Below are 16,217 nucleotides of genomic sequence, written 5' to 3'. Positions count from 1 at the left end.
CAGCAGCGTACACACAGCCAGGGGAGCTCTGTCTCCGATGCAGATGTGCCAAAGTTCATTATTCCTGACAAATGGAGCTCTTCACTGCTGGTTTCATCTGGGAGCATTTCAATATACCAGGCCCTAGTGGGATGTAGTATCAGCCCAAGCACCACTGATGGGATATCAGAGTAGGACAGGCAGACTCTACCATGCACTCACTGCTGAAGGGGATGCTTCTGGCTGCTGCAAAGATGTGCTGAATCAGTACAGACTTTTGGAGAAGCGCCAGGTGGCTCTCAGCCTGTTTGAAGAGGAAGGCTGGTGGGGTGGTTAGTCACTATGCTACTCATCCCAAACAAACTCGTGGCTGGTGGGAGAACACCACCTGCTTTTGCTGGCAAAAGCCAGCCAGTCTTCCCACACACGCAGGCAGACATGCTCCATCTCATTAAAAAAAGAAAAAAAAAAAAACAAAACCAAAAAAACCCCACACTGAAAATGTTGGCCCTGTAATGGTAAATGTGAGATTTGAAATATCATTTGTATGCAATTATGTCTACACATTGAATAGTGTCTTAAACACAGGGGTCATTTTCTTAAATATGGGGTTTGTGTCAGGCTGGGATTCTGAGTGTATTATGTAGTTCAGTGAATTCGCCTGTTGTAATGAATTTCTCTGGCTTAATTTTCAAAAGCAAAACACTTTCTACGTTCCTTTAGAACTAGATGCCATGAAGTCATATATAAAGTAAATTTTAAAAGATCACAGTAGAAAAGAATATTACAACTTGCATCCCAGAATGCTACAAGAAATTTACTTACATGTCAAAAGACAAAAAATGCAGAAGAAACAATGTGACAAACACTTTTTCTCTTTTTTTTTTTTTTTAACAAATTCTGAGGTCCTCCTGTCTTCTGGATTATTTTGGCAGGCATTCCTTTACAGAACTAGAATTAATAAGCTTTTAGTATCTAGAAGTTAAAATACGATTTGCTTCCATCCACCTTTAACAGCTGTATTCATGCTCAAAAATGGAACTAAAGTTTAAAACAAATTGAAGCTGTTGCAACATTGTTACTTTTCTCCAATTTACTTCATCCTTTGCAGTGCCTGAAAGTAAGCTTTTGTGGCAAAACTTTTCAGTACTTCTCTATTAAATGTTCAAAAGTTGAATTCCCAAAAGACATAGATTTATTCTGCCTTAATTCAACACCTAGTTCTGCTCAAACACTTTAATAGCATCCAAGACCCATCTTCATCACACTTATCATTGCCCACTTAGTTCTATGACTATATGTTTACATTACTTTTACAGAATGGTAACAAGACTTATATAGACTGAAGTTACTGATGTGACATTAGCAAAAACTTTCAGTGGCTTCAGTCAAACAACATATTGTTCTGAATTTTTCCCAGCTTGCAAAGAACAACTACAACCCAGTGTTAATATCAACAATACTAAAATATTCAAAACTCATTTGTACCGTAATTCAATCCCTAGGTGAAAGGAAAATGCAATTCTGATTGGGAAAATGCCAATGGACATTGGTCTATCAATACATTTTTACTTACAAACTCAGTATCTCAGAGTCTGATACCTCCATTCTTAGTCTACTGCATTTGGAAATGAACCACGTGGTTCTACATGACTATCAGTCTAACAAGCTTTGATGGACAACAGTTGCACCTCGTTGGAGACATTTTAATAACTGAGCACAGGTCAAAAGATACACTGCAAAGAGTTATTATTTCAGAAGAGCAACACTGGGTTATTATTTTCCATCTCTTCCCACAGACTCACACCAAGATTTCTCAGTTACTGACTTTTATACTTGGAGTATCAGCAAACTATTATTTAATCAAAAGTGAAACCAATTTGGTGATCTGCCTTTGTTAAGAACTCATTTATCTGAATGAAAAAGAATTTATTTCTACTAATTAAATAAAATTACCACTCCATGGCTACAGATAATCCCAAACTGGTTCTGAGCTCAATGAACTCTGGAGAGGTTCATTAACTTACATGCAGCAGCCCAGGAATGTAGTTAAATGGCTTCCAAAGCCATTTCAGGTCCAGAGGTACTGAACTAATTTGTTTCAGCGCATACCTTGAGCTCATAAATCTTCCAGACCTGAAACAACTTCATGCTGACCTAGTTTGGATGCCTCTGATCTTGACTCCCAGGACCTGGACTTGCAGTGGCATGGTGGAGAATGGCATTTAGCCGTCCATCGTAACCACTAGTCCCGGGAGGCTTTTTTTATCCAAACACAGAACTGTAACATGGCACAAACTTAAAGGATCAGCAAGAGCATCCAAGCTCCAGCAGTGCTGCTCCAGCAGGGCCACTGCTAAGCTTGAACTAATCCCCAGGGTGATTATTTGCAGTTGGATGAATCCATCCTGGACTAATAACATCTAACAGTAACTAACCACAGTATCCAGGGTTGTCCCAGTTATGTAGGATGTCAGGCTCTCCATGATCGTGGACAGTAAAGTGTTGGTTACACAACATCCCAATCAACAGAACATAAATCGTTTGAAGAAAACGAAAACTAAAGACAGAACTGAAGAGTTCGGTTTTAATTACTGTGAAACAGCATCTCATGTTTCCCATCTCCGAGGGCATTATAGCAGATTTTTGGATATTATATAATACATTCAAGTAGAAAGAAAAGTTAAAATATTGGAGAAGGTTTCTTTCTCCTTTTTTCCCCTTCAGGAGAATATATACCAAATATGAAAATGTCAAATCATTTCACTTCAATATTTCACAATCACAAAAAACACCTAAGTTTTATTAAAACCTATGGGGTTCTTATAGAAGTTTTGCATCTCTTTGCTATTTCATTTTGAAGCTCTTCAACATTAACTTCCAATACCCTACTGATATATCTTATCATACTGGAATTGCAGTCTAAGCACCTAAAATACCATTATTCTTTTTTTTAGGCTTTCCTAAAACAATGGAGAAGGTTTTCTGTGGAGGTTATGAAATTTTCATCCTCAGAGAAACTCAGAACTCAACTGGTCAGGCCCTGATCAGCCTGATCCAGTTAGTTGTGCTTTGAGAAAAGACCAAACCACACATGACCCCCAAAAATCCCTTCCAATCTAAACTATTCTGTGATTATATCTGTCTGCAGTACCAGAATCTCCAGTGGTGCCACATGGAGAGGTCAGAAGTTGTGCATTGCCTCCAAGGAGGCTGACAGGGAGTCTCAGCACACTAAGTGGGCAATCACTGAAGAACATCACTGACATTACTAGAAGAATTCTGAATTTTGAGGCAGCAAAGCATTATCTTCTCTCATGCAATTTTTATATGGTTTTATGTCAAATTCTATCTCTATTTTACCAGTCAAACTCTGGTGGCTTTAATTATTTCTCACTTGATTTACAGACACAGAAAGAAGACAATGTTTTTGGTATTTTAATTATCAAAATTACCACAATTCATAATTGAGAATCTACAAATGAGCCTGTATTTGCAAAAACCTCATGCCCTCCCTCACTAGGTAACTCACATTGTAAGTTGCAGGAGCATAGAATAACTCCTGAAGATATTTCCATCCCAACAGATCATGGAGAAACACAGAGTCCTCTTGCTTTAATGAGAAAACTTCAGTGTGTCACAATGCCTTGAAACTAAAACGATATCTATACAGAAAAGATTATAATTGGTAGTGGGTCTCATATAGCCAAATCACGGCTCTAATCCAATCACTAAACTGCCATATGCTCTGCTTTATGCAATCAGCCAGTTCCCTACCACGACTCTCCAGAAATAACTGTGCTTTGCAATTGCCCAGCTGGGCATTTAAAATGTTCCACAAAGGCCTGGTGCCATCCATTTGGTGGAAAAGGACATCACATCATCATGGTTCTTGCAAATTCATCCCATTTTTGGTTTTGAGACCAAATGGTAAAAAGAAATAACAAAAGCAGCCACAAAACTCTGAAAAAACAACTGCTAAGTACCATTGTAGATAATTATAGGAAACACTAATGCAACTGAAAGGTCACGTCTCCAGGTTTGCCCCATAATTTACTCATTTGAAGACAAATATCCATAATACATAAAAAATGCACTCAAACTATTAGGCCTGGAGCACAGCTACAAAGCCCTTGTTCCTCTTGGCTTCCTCCAGAATGTACCCTGACACATGTCCAGCTGCCAAGAGGCTCAGGATTCACATCACAGACAGAGGGACCTTCTCCATGTGTGGCCAAGTGCTGGGCTTCAGCCACCTCCCAGGGAGTGCTTGAAGCCCAGGACAAAGGTGGACACCAGCAATACTGGATATACACAACTCTCCTCATGGGTTTCTTACACAAGACAGAGCCCAGCTTCATAGCTCTGCCTTCCTTACCACCCAACTGCACTCACAACCCATTACAGTCACTGGATGGAGAGTGATAACAGCACACTAGGCAATAAATAATCACTTTGCATTGTACTCCAAGGTCTTAGGAGGAACCTGCACCTTCCATCAGCCCTCTAAAGGTTGGTAGTTCTATGGAGCCCCCTGAAAAGGACCTCTGCTGCAGATCAAGTGTCTCAATGGACTCTGATCCCTCCATTTGTGGTTTTGTTTTCTTTTAGAGAAGTAGCAGATTTTTTTATATGTCAATTGAAATATATATTTTTAAAGAAGGTATTTTCTCAGCATTTGAAAGTAAAAATATTTCAGTGAAAGGAAATCAACAAAAAACTTTTTCCATTCCTCCAAACACAGAAAACAAAATTCTCCTAAATACAGTAATTTTCATACTATAGTTCAAGAGTGTTCTCTTTTTACCTAAATGCTGAAAATGTGACCAAAGAGTACAAGAAGAACTCAGGAACATCTGGTTGGATTAACTGAATCCCTATTTTGCATAAGGAGAATTTATTCTTACATACTTCAAATTTTGGATTTCCCAATATCAAATCCCCTCAGTACAGTATGAACTTCGTACTGTATTTCAAAAGCATTCTCCTCTGAACTTCACAGAATAATTCAGCTCATGTGCTATATGTATTTACATATAACTGTATCTGACCAGTCTATAGCACACAGACTTAGCACATCTGCAAATGCAAAATGTGTCCTCTCCGAAACTACTATGGACATGGAAATATATTAAAAGAACCTTAAATCTGACCTATTTGCAAAAAACTCAGAAAGTCATGTCAAGGCAAAGCAGAAAACTTGGCCCATTCTGCTCTTCAGGTCTAGTTCATAGGATTGTTTTCACAGAACAAAAGAACAGAGCATAAATATTTAATGCTCCTGACATGCAAACACTGTACTGCTTTTCTGTTGCTACGCTCCTGTTCACATTTTTATTTGCCATCCAATTAGTAGATTAACATAAGTACAACTTGCCACCGCTGCACTTTAAGAGATAGTAAAGAGGAAACAGGCATTTCTCAGCTTTGTAAAGGTGAGAATACTCTGGGGCAAGGGAGACACACACGTGCATTACTTCCCTCATGAAGTCAGGTCACAGACTGTAGTTTAGCTACTGTCTGGGATTAAAAACACTATCTGCAATGCTTTAAATCGGCAGCATGATTCCTAAAACTGATTTTATTCTTATGGTATTATTTTATAAATAAATAATGCGAATTTGTACTTAATTGTTTCAACCTGAGATTTTAATTTTCTACCTATCAGTATGGGAAATCTCTTGGCAGCTCTGGAGGCTGTATGAAAATTAAATTTTTTGTTTAATTATAAATTGGTTTTGCTGTAATAGTGGAGGCTTTAATTGAAATATTTTAATTAAGTGCTTGAAGCAACACAATGCTGGCTTTTTGCTGGAGACTGGCTTATCTCATAGTCTGGAGTTTCAAATTTACTCAGCTCCTGTGCTGAACACACACTGCTATAGAACTAATTGTTACTGCTGCTTCTACCTGGCTAATGGCAGGTACCAAGACAAACAGTGAGTGCATTCAACCACACACCCCAGGCCATGTTAATAGTGTGGGCAGTAAAAAGGGGTGGTTAGGACAGTCTAAAAATAATTAGCGTCAGTGAAAGAAAGATAAAGCTGTAGCATCTTGTTCAAAATGTACTGTGATCCCCACAGATACACTTCCTGCCTTCTGGCAATCCTCCCAGGGGGAACAAGTGGCAGACAGGGCTATCAGATTGCTCTCCGACGGGAGGCCAGACTATGGCAAAACATAAGCTCCAGCAGGGAATGCTGATTTCTTCTCCTGACAGGATATCAAAATTGAAAGCACTTGCAAGGTTCATGAATAGCAGTATCAACACTATCAAGATTTCAGGAGTGTGGGGAGGGGGAAAAGGTTCATTGCTTTTTCATAGATTAATTTCCACATTTGAATATTTCAGAAACAACACAAATCTGTGTCTGGGGCACCTCCTGATGACAGGAACAAAAAAAGAAATGGAATCTACAAGTAGAGAGCAAATTAAGAACAGCAGCAGAAGAATTTCATACTTGTAAAACACCATCCAAAAACTTGGAAGGTTTCTGGAGAAACAGGTCAGGCAGGTGCTATTATCCTGAAAACAGGGCAAGAATAGCCAAACAGTAAACTGTGATCACCTGCACCAAATCTGTCTATAAACATCTGTGTGGCTGCTTTGAGAACCAGGCTGTAATACATTCCCCTGTTATCATGTAACCAAGTCACATAAGTTTTCAAGCACTAACAATGGAAACTTTTTCTGTAATATAACAAAATGAGTTAAAATCCTCACACCAAAAGAGTCACTTGCAAGGAAACCACACAAGAACCAGAAGTAGCGAGGAAGAAGGTAAAAATGAAAGATATTGAAATCTACGCCTGGGTTAACATGATTTTTGGGAAAGAATTTTCCATGCATTGCAGTAGCAGGAAGATACTGCTACTAAAAAAAACCACATAAAAGCCCCCTTCCCTTTCTACTACACAGTGCCTGCATTGATCAAATAACCTAAGATTGAATAACAGATAAACTACAAGACTGTATTTGACAGTGGATTAATTAAATTACAGAGGAACATACTGATTCACACAACATATCTTGTCTCCAGCAGAAATCACTTAGGAAGAAAAGGAAGAAGGACAAGCACTTAGTGCAATTATGTAAAAGAGACAGGTAAAATGTCATTTCAGAAAACAAGTAATGGCTGGGTCAAGTAACTAGGTAGAGTAATACTACAAAATGTAAGGGTGGAGCACTGCAGGGTGTTTCTTGCCCTATTTCTCTCATATTCCTGTTCTGTACTGGCTAGTGCAATTCATTCTGACTGTCTGAAGGAGAAAAACCTGCCAACTAATCTTAGAAGCCAAGGGAAATAGATTAACAGAGGAAATGAGTAGGCCTGGGCTTCAAAATCCACCTTCTCCTATTTCCCCTTCTTCCATCTAAAATGCATAACAAAGTTGTTATGAAACCACATGTAGTGGTAAAAAACCATTTTGTTATTTTAAAATCTTTAAGTCAAGACCATGGCCAAAATTGTGCCTGAAAGCTGAATAGACTTCTCAAAGTTGACAGGATAAAAATTTCAAGAAAATTAAGAAATTCCCAGCTGGTGGAGATCATTTTAGCTCCTTCAATCCACATTGCTATGCTGATCCACACCAGCTGAAAATTTGAACCTTCTTTTGTACTATGCTATTTTTAATTAGCTAAACTTCAGACTTGAGTACAATTGTTAATCCCATGACAAGTATATTGGAAGTAAAAAAGAACCATCACCAACATGCCCCAGTCACTCACCAAATCCTTCATGTGCCTGTCAATTCTTATTAGTGCTATCAAACTACCTACAGCTGTTCCTGAATCTCTGCTGAGAGCTCCAGTGACACACAGCAAACCCCCCCAAAAGTTGAAGCCTTTCTGCTTTTAACATTCCCTCCTGTTCTGACCAACTATGCCACCTGCATTTTCTATGAGTCTCCTTGGTGGGCTGTAACATTATCACTCTGTTAGGGCACCCTGGGTTTTGTGTCACATGCTACCCAATCTCTTCTTCCACCACTTACTCTCCCCAAGAAAAATGAACTGTAGTATCTCTTCCCATCAAGAAATCTCCTTGGTCTCCATGGTGAGAAAAAATTCGCTGGCAGCACCTAGATCTATTAAATCATACAAACCCAGGCTTTGAGAACAAAACTGGGTCTGTCAGAAGGCTGATGTCATCTCTCAGACACTCACCAGGGTGACAATGGCACATTCAGCAGTCAGTTGAGCAGCACTGAACAACGTCCGAACAAAGCGGTAAATCTGCTTCTGCTCCGGGTCATGTTTGTCATAGTCTGGTGGCACTTCGGATTTCTAAGGAAGAAATACTTCCATATAGGTGACTGAAACAAAACGAAGCAGACAGAAAAGAAGAAAGACAGTTCACATGAAAGGGAAGGAGAAGCAGCAGAACTTACCGAAAGGGGATGAAGGTTTTCATCAAAAATATCTAAGAGCATTCTTCCGTCTGTGTCCCTAAAAAGTATTAAAACCAAAGCAGTGTCATTATCTGAACACAACAGCACACGGCTCTCACAGACATATGTACTGCTGAAACTCCAACACTCCCTGTGCTGCAGGGTGCTTAGAAACACTGATGAAACGTGATTTTCAAATAGAAGTTGGACATATTCTGCCATACGATTTTTGTGTAATATGAAATTCCTATTACAAAGTAACTTAAATATTCAGCTTTCAATGCCCACGATACAAAACTTCTGTGGTTTCTGAGGATTAAGAAGTACTGCTACAAACTTGTGATAAAATTATCCCAGCTTACTCTCCTTTTTTTAACTTCATAGTCTCCACCCTTGCAACCTCTTAACTCCTCCTTCTCCTTTATTGTCAACAATGTGAACGCTTACAAATATGCAATGCTATTTTTACGGTAATCCTTTAGTTAATACATACATACTTCACTCTTTACTTATTTGGAAAACCCTATCATACTAATGATTTCTGAAAGCAAAAAGGAGCACATACAAAAAATTCAGACAAAATAATATTCCTCTTCATTGGTTTTCTCAGCTATTTCTCTCTCTCAAATCCCTGCAGCTCAGTATCAGCATGCAAGTTGACACAACTTCACAAGTCTAACATCCAGGATGCAATGTAAGATTTCTGCTGTGTGTAATTTGGTAGGAACACTAACAATCACAAAAGCAAGTGGTGTAACAGTACCAGTTGGAACTGGCACTTTCTGGACAGATGCATCCATGTGACCTACTTATTACAATCCCATCTCTATTTTTAGCATCTCTCGTACTCTGGTCATAGAGTTCTTAAGAGAGAAACCACTGAATATGTCTTCTATCTTTACTCAGCAGCACGTGTCTCTCAGAGCATGCAAACCACAAGTTTTACTGTGGATTCATGTCTGCAAAATGTATTTATTAGCAGCTAACATTTAAACCTCAACATCCGAAGGTGGGGTTTTTTCTGCTAAAAAGCAAGCTAACACTGGAAATAAACACTTTTAAAAAAAAAAAAGTACTTAAATTAAAACAAACAAACAAAACCACCCCACCAAAGACTGGGATAATTACCTGAAAATTCCTAATCAACAAGGATTTTAGGCCACACTCTTTTACCACTCTTATACCCCTTCATAAAAAAGCCAGTATCTCAATGCAGAAGTAGTCTCTTTGGAATCATTGATGTGCTATAGTAAACTATGGCCCTTGATAATGAGAAGAGTGAAAGAAATGATATCCTAGTTTTAGGATAGCTGCTGCATGCAGCTATGAAGGCACATTTAATTGCCCTCAAAAATCTATTAAAAATAAAAATTAAGATGTTTTCATCTTCACTACAATCCACACTGTCCTCTTTCAAAACTGGACCATCTACTGATTGATCTAATCATTCTTCACGCTTAAATTTGATAGGGTTTATTTTATTTTGTTTATTTATTTAGAAAATTAACTATGACTCATACATTCCTTTAAAAACAAAATGGGTGCAGTTTTTTACCACTTGTTGAATAGCTAAGCACAACAAAAGCTGCAGAAAACTGAGCAGTATAACCATGATAGGGAGGCACTGGGAAAAGAATGATAACCAGAATGTTACAATCAAACGAAATGTGGGAAACATATGAAGAAATATTAAATTTCATGTATAGTTTCTCAAAAAAACCTGAGATTGGTGAGAGTTTTATATATTAGGAGGTAATTTGTTTTAAGCATCCTGTGCAAAAGCAAAGGAACAACTAAATACTGTCTGAAAAGAATTCTTCTCTGGCAGAGCAGATGCTTGACTCGTTTTATGTCAAAATCAACCCTGAGTCTCTGTAAGAGTTACATACTCCCCACCCCCCACAATCTACCACATACGTCAACAACTTCCTTTTCGCCTATAATAGCAGGAAACAGAACATATGTTTTGCTCTGGCTGTTTCAGCAGCAAGTACAACTGAGTGCTGTTATCACGTTGTCCCTCCATTCCTAAATCAGAGACAACCAAAGACAGAGCAGTCATTCCACATCCCTCATTTCAGAGCTGTTAATTGACGCACACATCCTGCTCCAGCATTGCTGCCGAGATCGCCTGAATCAAGTGTGTGCACAGCACCTCCCCACCCCAGACACGTTCTGGAGGAAGCAGCAGCGACCAGTTTCCTGAATAAATCACCTCTCCACTCCAAAAGTGAAAGGAGAGATAGCAACTTTCCCAAGAAGGTAACATTCAGGAGGCATTTGTTTTCAAGATGCTGACACGGGGCTCTTTATTTTATAAAGGTTTAGTCTCTCTAGTAGTTGTAGGCCAAATTTGCATCAAGTTCTGCAAGTCCATAAAAGGGCATGTTTTACTGCAGACAGAAATCAGCTCCATGGCAATTGGCATGAGACAACACTGGTGTTCTGTGGCTCTGGATTCTTCCTGCTCACCTGTGAGCTCTTACTGAGGTTTCTCACCCTTTGTAGTCTCTAATGTGCCCCATTCTCCCAAGCCTTTCACTCAGCTGGTATGACACTTAACAAAGCACTTAATAACTTATTTCTTCAAAACTCTGGAATCTGATTATCTTTGAGATCTCTGTTATTTAGTTGAGCATAGCAAAAACTGACTAGTTAACCAAACTAATCCAGGGACCATGGAGAAAAGGTGGAAAAGGAACCACAGATGGATAAACAAGTAATCCAAGCATGACCACTCATGCCTCATTTTCTGGGAAATGAGATTAAAAGTTTGAGAGAAGATTTCACTCCAACTTTTGCTTTATATATTCAGTTTCAGTCCGTGGCCCACTGATGTCTTGGAAGGTCTTCTAAGATCTTTCAGCAGGAATCAAGCCCTAAGCCTTTCTGCCCTTGTGCACTTTTAAAGGTTTCTCTTGGGATGTCAGCCTTGTTTTAATAAGTGTGATGGGTTCCAGTGACCTGAAACATGGTCCCGAATGACGTACCAGCTGAACTTTAAACTCATGAGTAATTCCTTTTGTTCTAGTTGACTTCTTAATAGTCCACAAGAAAAAAAGTCTCAGTGGCTTGTTAGATCAAGATCTAAGCCAAGTTCTCTGAAAAGGCCAATTGAAAAGCCATGGACACAAAAGTCACTTCAAGTATTTATACAATCTCTCCTTAGAAATGTCAGGAAATATTATTTTAGGATACTGTGACATATCATGAGGACAAGGAATTTAAGATACAAAAGCACAATTCAACATGAAGAAAGCTCATTTATGTGCCAAGTTACTTTTTAGAGGACCACTTTTCTATTCAATTTCAATCAACTTTACTGAGCAGAGACCTAAAACATACTACACTAGAAGAGATAAGCCAGAACCCGCTCTGTTTCTGAGGAATCTTGAATTACAGCTATTCACAATGTCCCTCTTGCTTTATAATTCATGGTTTTTATTTCAAAATCCATTAACTAACTGGTCACTGATATACACAGTTAACTTTACAAAGGTGTAGCTAAAAATATAAAACTGAAAGACAGTATTCAGATTTTTCTATACGTAATTGCAATGTAAAGCAACAATGAACAACTGCCCAATGTACATAAAACCAAACACTAAATCATCAAAGTTTTTCCGTGTTGAACTGTACTTCCAGATCCTTATGGTACTTAATCCTCCCATTTTAATTTTCCTATGTAAAATAATATATATATAAAATACACATGTTTCTTATTTCTAGCATGGGAATCAAGGAAACTACTACCCAAAAACATTTTGAAAGGAAAAAAAAAGCACAGATTTTTAGGGTTTGGGCAGTCCATTTGTTACAATGAAAGATATTTTCAGTACAATTTTCCATTATTCACATACCTGTTTTTGATGTGGTAATATATTGCGAGAGCTACACTGTAAAGAAAAATACAGAGTTAATATATCAGGACTGTCAAATGATATTATCAATCATATTAACATGCAAATTTAAAACCTAGCACAGTACTGACAAACAGTACGTTCAACAGGCTGTTTTCTTTTGTTCACTGCTAGATACCAGGAAAACTGCTGTAAACAGACAATTTTATAGGATTTGTTCAGCACACTTCAAATGCCTCCTTTTTACTGGTAATTAAGTACCTTACAAAAATACTCATATTCCACATATCAAGTTGCATGTACCTTTCATTTACTGCCCTGCTCCACTAAGTTAATGATAGAACTCCACTGACTTCAAGGTCGAAGATAAAGCATCACAGGCTAACACAAAATGTTTAATCACCACTGGTTTATGATTTTATATTTGAATCCAATAACTTTTGTCTGTCTTTCTATGTATTTATTCACATGGCAGACTCAAATAATAGGTTCCTGCAGTTTTATGGCATCAAGTTACTTATTTTAACTCAGGAAAGCCAACTCCCTGAATAACTTAGTGCATTATGCATTTCTCATGTTCTCAACCACACACCAAAGCATCTCTGTTTATCTTCTGCACAAAGACAATAAGTCTCCTTATATGCACAGAAAGCTAAGATTTTGATTACATACACAACTAACTGATCTCATTCCCATTTGAGATGGAAGAAAATTAAGGCATGGATCCCCAAGGTTATCCTCCAGTTTCCAAGTCATGACTCGTGCTTTACTCTCAATATAGCTTTATTGAAGGATAAAGCCAAGCCAGCACCCTCCCTTCTTGTTCCAGCAGCATTACACACAGCCAGAGCTAAAGGGGAAAGAGGATGGAGGAGGGAGTTCACCAATTCTATTTGCTGACAATTTGTTTTGTCAGTGATTCATTGTAAGATGCTTATGTCTTACACTGATGCAAATTTCCCCCCTTTTCTTTTCCATAAAAGGCCTTTTAAAAGAGTCAATTTTATTCAGAGTAATTTTACTTAAGAGTAATTTTATTCCAGAATTTTTACATGAAAACTGAGGTAATGCATGTTAGGAAAACAGTATGTTTAAGCTACCTCATTAGTAGAATTTGAAATTATTTCAAATTTGGTTGGGGGTTTATTTTGAACAGCCATATAGGGGAAAATATTTTTCTCAGTTGACAGTAAATATATTTCACTACGCTTGTATGAGCTTTTACCTGGCTGGATTAGAAGACTTTAGATCATAAATTTGACTTTTTTCTAGACATATATATTTAAGGTATTAAGAAATAATACCTTACCATGAGTAAGTATGGACTGAGTACCATGGACATTTAAAGGACACAGTCATTACCTGAACACAAGAAAACCCCACATTTCTGAATGAATTTAATTTGACTGAAAGCTATTCCCAAAGTGAATTAGTCCTAAAATTTAATTTTAAATTATGCCACTAGGAATACACTTGCAGCTCCAGTTCACTCTATGAAAGCAGACACAAGAATCTATGGGCAAAGCTCTGCTTGGTGACCAGATGGCTGCCTCTGTAACAAAATGTCAAATTGAGTTTAGGAATTTAGAAATCTATCAGAATATGAAAGTCTTTCAGAGCTGTAACAGATTACCTCATCCAAGTTTCATTCCACGTTTCATATGCTGGTTCAGCTGGCACTCATTGTGCAAGAAAGATGCTTATGGAGCTTTCCATCACCCTGCCCCTTCCGTGCTGCAGATCTCCAGTGGAGACACTAATATTTTAAACACACCAGTTCATAACATGACCCAGAAGAAATAAATGAGGTGGGCAGAATACCTCCCTGACAGATTAACCTACATGCAACAGTCATTTACCTGCAGAGACTGGCAGGATTGGGGCAAAAAACGAAGTTGTACTACAAAAGCAATAATCCTACAATCTCCCCACCCCTCACCCTGTTAAACGTGCAGCCAGACAGGAGAGCCAGAGGCCTTCTGGGCCAAAGTCCAGTTTTTCGCCCCATGTAACCCCTTTTCAAGCCCTCAGACCCCTTGGGGACTCCCTGGAAATGCTTCTTGGCTGCTGCAGCCAGCTGAAACCACCTCTTCTTCCCATGAGCAGTCTCAGTTCTGATGTAAGAAGGATCTCAAAACCCACACAAAAATCTGCACTTACAAAAATGTGCACACAAAGGATTTTAGACCATAAAAGTATGAGATTCCAGGATGAAGAAAATAAACCACACCAAAAAAAACAACACCCCAAAAATGAAAAACCATTTTCCAGTGTTCATCAGAACTATTTTAAAGTTACTAATTACAGAAACTTGATGAAAAGCAAGACTATATTTCAGCCAGAAACAGTCGATGAAGAGTCAGTCGACTGCAAAACCCTTCTCCTTTCCCCTCCTTTTTCCTTACACAGAAAAATTAAGAGCTGTCTTAGTGACTACCAACATTACAAACTCCTTTGTATGTGTTAGTCTGAATATATCTGTCTGTCATGTAAATACATTTGCAGCACAAATATTGACTTAATAAATTTTTGCACTTGAGTACACCAAGGTAACCAGCCTACAGACAAGTCAAGAGAGGCTATCAGCAACTATGAACAAACAGCATAAAATGCCTGAGAATTTGGTCTCACTTTTTTCCTCTTACTCTACAAAATGTAAAGAACAATACTTCAAAAACACCAATTTAATTTCTCAGCAAATGTAAAAAGGCACCAGCGAAACCTGAAATGCTCATCTGAGACATTACCCAAGGGTAAGCCCATGTGCACACCACATACAAAGCTCCCCACTGCGGTGTAATACATGTCCAGTGCCCTAGTATTTAATAAGGAAAGGAATCCAGAGGCAATTATTCCATTTAAAACAGAAAACTGAAAAGGATGATAAGCAAATGAGTATTGTCTCATGAACAGAAAAGAGCTCTTCAATTTCAGATAATTCCAAAATTCTGAATAAACAAGTACATCAAAGTTTTTAGGACTCATTCAAAGCATCAAATGCTGAAGAATGAGGATTTCAGCTGCTGAAATATGAGATCCTTAACTGTTGCTTCCTCACCTACCATATGAGCAATATCCCTTGCTCGTACTATTCACTAACTGCAGCATGACTGATTAAATAAATTGACTACTTCAAAAACTGAAAATTTGAAGCTTGCTTAGTAATGATTCAGAAATATGTATACATAAATATATAAATACATAAATATTTTGTTCTAGCAAAACCAAATAAATTGTAAAACCCACCATTTGATGGTATACTTGAGGTTTGGTTGACTGACTGTGCTGTCATCCAGGAAAATAGTGGAGCAGGAACTGTACTTCCTTCTCAACTGCCCAGGAGGATGCTATGAAAAACATGCAAAAGAACAATGGCAATTATGTAATACCAAAGCATTTTTGTGGGGAGATGTAAGAATTTAAAAAAGACAAATTTCTGTCTCTCGCAATGACGCACACAGTAATGCAATCACATTTTGAAGCAGTTCAGAAAGTTCAGAAATAATTACCATCGCAGAAGTCACAACAATTCCTGCCTGAGACTTTATTAATGCTCTCAAGTCCCAAATTCCCCTTTGTCCCTCCTTCCCCAAAACCATGCAAAACTTTTTGTGCAGAATTACTCAAATACATACATACACTTGGAAAGCAAAGATGGACAAGACCTATGTTTCCGCCCTCATTCCAAAAGAGTAAGTGGAAGAGTGAAAAAGAAATCGTGTTAGCGATGAACACTGATTTAGCAACAGATATAAAACCATGCTTGGAGAAAAAAAAAAAAAATTTAAACCCCCAAACAAACAAGTAAGAGGCAAAGTTCAGAAAAAATAATTCATCGATAACAGACTGTTATCGGAAAGGAAAGAAACTCATCAAGGGACATGAAAGAAAGTGTATAAAATACACAAATAAAAAAAGGAACATATCTCTTAATAGAAAAGGCTTTCAACATATTTCAATCCTTTTTCTGTACTACCATAG

The 16,217-nt window shown here is 38.0% G+C and overlaps 1 protein-coding gene across 3 annotated transcripts in view; it reads right to left on the bottom strand.

Moving 5' to 3' along the window:
* The window catches only part of CCNY (cyclin Y), a 122,959-nt gene that overhangs the window by 16,225 nt on the left and 90,517 nt on the right, over positions 1–16,217 (bottom strand). For all 3 annotated transcript variants that reach the window (XM_050332426.1, XM_050332447.1, XM_050332436.1), the window contains 4 exons: positions 15,483–15,583; positions 12,237–12,272; positions 8,377–8,434; positions 8,153–8,272 (listed from right to left, as the gene is read on the bottom strand). In XM_050332426.1, the coding sequence (XP_050188383.1) occupies positions 8,153–8,272; positions 8,377–8,434; positions 12,237–12,272; positions 15,483–15,583 (315 nt within the window). The remainder of the gene's footprint in view (positions 1–8,152; positions 8,273–8,376; positions 8,435–12,236; positions 12,273–15,482; positions 15,584–16,217) is intronic.

The sequence above is a fragment of the Myiozetetes cayanensis genome, unplaced genomic scaffold (genome assembly GCF_022539395.1).
Source record: "Myiozetetes cayanensis isolate MyiCay16 unplaced genomic scaffold, myiCay2020 scf1, whole genome shotgun sequence".
NCBI classification, from domain to species: Eukaryota; Metazoa; Chordata; class Aves; order Passeriformes; family Tyrannidae; genus Myiozetetes; species Myiozetetes cayanensis.
This window is presented reverse-complemented; position numbering and strand designations above follow the sequence as displayed.